This window comes from Lactuca saligna, chromosome 9, assembly GCF_052625555.1.
Source record: "Lactuca saligna cultivar CGN05327 chromosome 9, ASM5262555v1, whole genome shotgun sequence".
In the NCBI taxonomy this organism is placed as follows: Eukaryota; Viridiplantae; Streptophyta; class Magnoliopsida; order Asterales; family Asteraceae; genus Lactuca; species Lactuca saligna.
In genome coordinates, this window is record NC_136425.1 from 22,261,829 (window position 1) to 22,264,776 (window position 2,948).

At 31.2% G+C, this 2,948-nt stretch overlaps 1 protein-coding gene across 1 annotated transcript; it reads right to left on the reverse strand.

Annotated features, from left to right (window-relative positions):
* Positions 1–665: 665 nt before the first annotated feature.
* Positions 666–2,183, reverse strand: LOC145013886 (protein cornichon homolog 1-like). The gene is made up of 4 exons (XM_078972236.1): positions 1,973–2,183; positions 1,487–1,668; positions 1,273–1,395; positions 666–969 (listed from the first exon to the last, which is right to left on the reverse strand). Exons 1-4 carry the CDS (start codon positions 2,045–2,047, stop codon positions 876–878), a joined length of 474 nt encoding a protein of 157 aa, XP_078828362.1. The 5' UTR covers positions 2,048–2,183; the 3' UTR covers positions 666–875.
* Positions 2,184–2,948: the final 765 nt, after the last annotated feature.

A 2,948-nucleotide genomic window follows, 5' to 3' on the forward strand; every position in this document is an offset into this window, starting at 1 on the left:
GAGACAGAAATTATTTGTCTGAGTCATGAGCCATCGGGTGGATCAACGGCCCACATAAGAGGAAAGCCCGGTTAAAAGTAGTTTAACTGATTTGTGTTTCATAATTTCATATGTGAAAACTGATATGTTTGTATAAGAAATTAGTATGTAATAGTATGTTCGTATAAGTATCTAATTGAATAGCCAGTTATTTGGTAGGTTTATATGGCTCGTTTTAGTTTAATTCGTGAAAATGAGTAGAAATTGATTAGGCCCTAAATTCCTACATGGAAATTGATGTGATTATCTAATTTGATATTGTTTAAAGCATATCAAATCATCTAGTTCATAAAAAACAGCTCGTCAGCTCATTTTGTAGGTAAAACTATGGCTTAGATTAAAATAAAATAAACAAATCATTAGTGGTTTTTCTTCCAAAAAATAATTTAAAAATGAAAATATATAACTAAGGAACATCTTTATCAGAATATTTTTGCTTCTCACTCCGATCAATCACACAAATGAAGATGTTTCAAAGATCATATCTTATAAACAAGGCATGTAGAAGTTTTACAAATCATATTTAATTCATGTAACTATAACTATGGTAAAATATGCAAATTTTAAAAATCAAAAAGTCAAATAATCAAAGAATCAAAAAATCAAAAAATCAAAAACTCAAAAAATCAAAAAAAGTCAAGCCCGGGTAATCCTTCATCAATATCACCTATTACATTCTCGATAACCACTAATACCATCCTGCACAATACCAATTCATGCATTCTACTTTAGAATTTAGAATCCAAAATTAACAACTAAATTTTTTAATTTATTACATTATATTCAAAGCTACTACAAATCTTTTATAACAACTAAATTCTTTAGTTTATGATGAACTAAAACTCTAGAACATGAGAAAGGATGTCAAGATCTTCATTAGTAGGATGGAATGGTTCTAAGATGGTGGAGAATTTTCCAGCAATCATAGATCTATTTTTCAAACAAAAAAAAATTATAAAATTATATCAGGATAATAATACTAAATTGCTATTTACTAATCTCCTCCTTTAGGTTCCAAATATGTAGATATTTCTTTTGACTTTTTGAAGTCAAACAAGTGGAGTTCATATTGAAAAATATGATATTATCTTTTTCATGATTAAAGAAAATAAGAAATCTCATTATATCTTTGATAATAACTTGTTTGACCACAAAAGTCAAAATGAGTCCCGTGATTTTGGAACAAATGGAGGGATTTTATTTTTGTGTAAGAAATGAAAGGAAACTGCTGACCTGATGACAACTAGGATAAAGAGAAATAAGTATACTGCCAGCTTGGCAATCCGATACTTCTTTTCAGCATCAACGTATCTGAAGACTTCAGTTACATCTATAAGATGTTGTTTGTTCATGTATCTGAAACAGATGAAAAGAGAATGCGAATTAAGATAGATGTCACATTCAGAAAGACGATTGTTGGTAAAATAGTAAGAAGAAAGAAACTTACAACATGGAATTATAGATAGCTATTGGAAGTGTAAGAAGGAACATGAACCAATAGCCTGTCACAAGAAGAAGAACAGAACATACACCATGGAGCACCATTTCAGGGACTACCACAGCATTAATGCGAGATGATGATTCATATGGGTTCATGTAATCAGACTCCAAATCCGATAGACATACAATCTGTAAGTTTAATTGATAACATTAGAAACGGCTTGAAAAGAAAGATAAAAAACTAGACTTGCATTAAAAAGGGGTAAAACAATTGATAATCTTGTAGTCCTATTGTTAGGATAAGTACTTAATTTCTACTGTTTGTATGATTATTGGTGGTTTATTATGTATATATCGTAATAATATTTATATTGTTCGATAAGGTAGAGGCGAAAAATCGGAACCCTAACCTAACATTCAACAGTTCTCATGACGATCAAAACGAGCATATATACAACGAATTGGAGTGAAGGAGTTTGTAATGATGTGATACCTGATAGAGATTAGAGGCGATAAGGACCATGTTGATGATAAAGAAGATGATCCACAAAATTACTTCCCATGCCATCAAATTTTGCAGACAATAGGACGATGAACACGCAAATTTGGTAAGAAATTGCCCCAATGTTACGTTGCCATTTCGCAGATGGAACAAAATCGAATTTGTGACGTCTGTATTGGATGGATTGTGTATTGGGTTTGAATTGCACACTGCTTTAGTAAATCGAAGCAATCAAGGACTTGTGAGACGATGGGATCAAACTCGTCGCCAACCCGCCACACAAAATAAACCGGTATACCGACCAGGGTATACTCGAACCGAATCGAGATCGGTTCGATTCAACTCCACTAAGTATTTTTAAAAAAAAAAAAAATACAAAATCACTAGATTCATTGAAATGAGTAAACTAACCACATGTATTTTTAAATAAATAAATAGTTTTTTTGCAAAATAACAATTTTTTCATGAATGAACTCGAACTCGTTTTTTGGTGGACCGGCCCATCAGATGTGCTTCGGAATGGCCATTACGGAGTATACTCCATATTCCAGATCCATTTTTTTGTAAATGGTAACTTCTATAAGACCCGATCCAATCCAATCCGGTTTTGTGTTCCCCTATAAGTACGTTTAAAAGTTATTTTATTCAAATTTATTTATTTCGGAGACCGTTTGAAACCTACATTCTGGAGACACTTCGAGTCTAGTAAATCACAAACATCTTCTTCTGAAAACGTTCTAGAGATTCACTTTTTATATGTAAGTTATAATTATATGTCTTTACTGCAAATTGTACATTAACATCGATATAATTTATGCAATTATATAGGTCTTATATGTTTTTCTGTGATGTTTAGTGGTTTAAAAACAATTATATGATTACATTTACTTATATGTATGGCACATAAAAAAAACTTAGAAATATACTCATTCTGACTAGTCTGGAATGAATTCGTAAAACACGCCTA

What these genes read in the sequence shown, in the direction of transcription:
- LOC145013886 (XM_078972236.1), bottom strand. Translation starts at nt 2,047, where the DNA reads ATGGCATGGGAAGTAATTTTGTGGATCATCTTCTTTATCATCAACATG. An exon ending in GCTATCTATAATTCCATGTT is followed by an intron (nt 1,396 to 1,486) that starts GTAAGTTTCTTT and finishes CATCTGTTTCAG; the next exon opens with ATACATGAACAAACAACATC. An exon ending in TTTATCCTAGTTGTCATCAG is followed by an intron (nt 970 to 1,272) that starts GTCAGCAGTTTC and finishes TTTGAAAAATAG; the next exon opens with ATCTATGATTGCTGGAAAAT.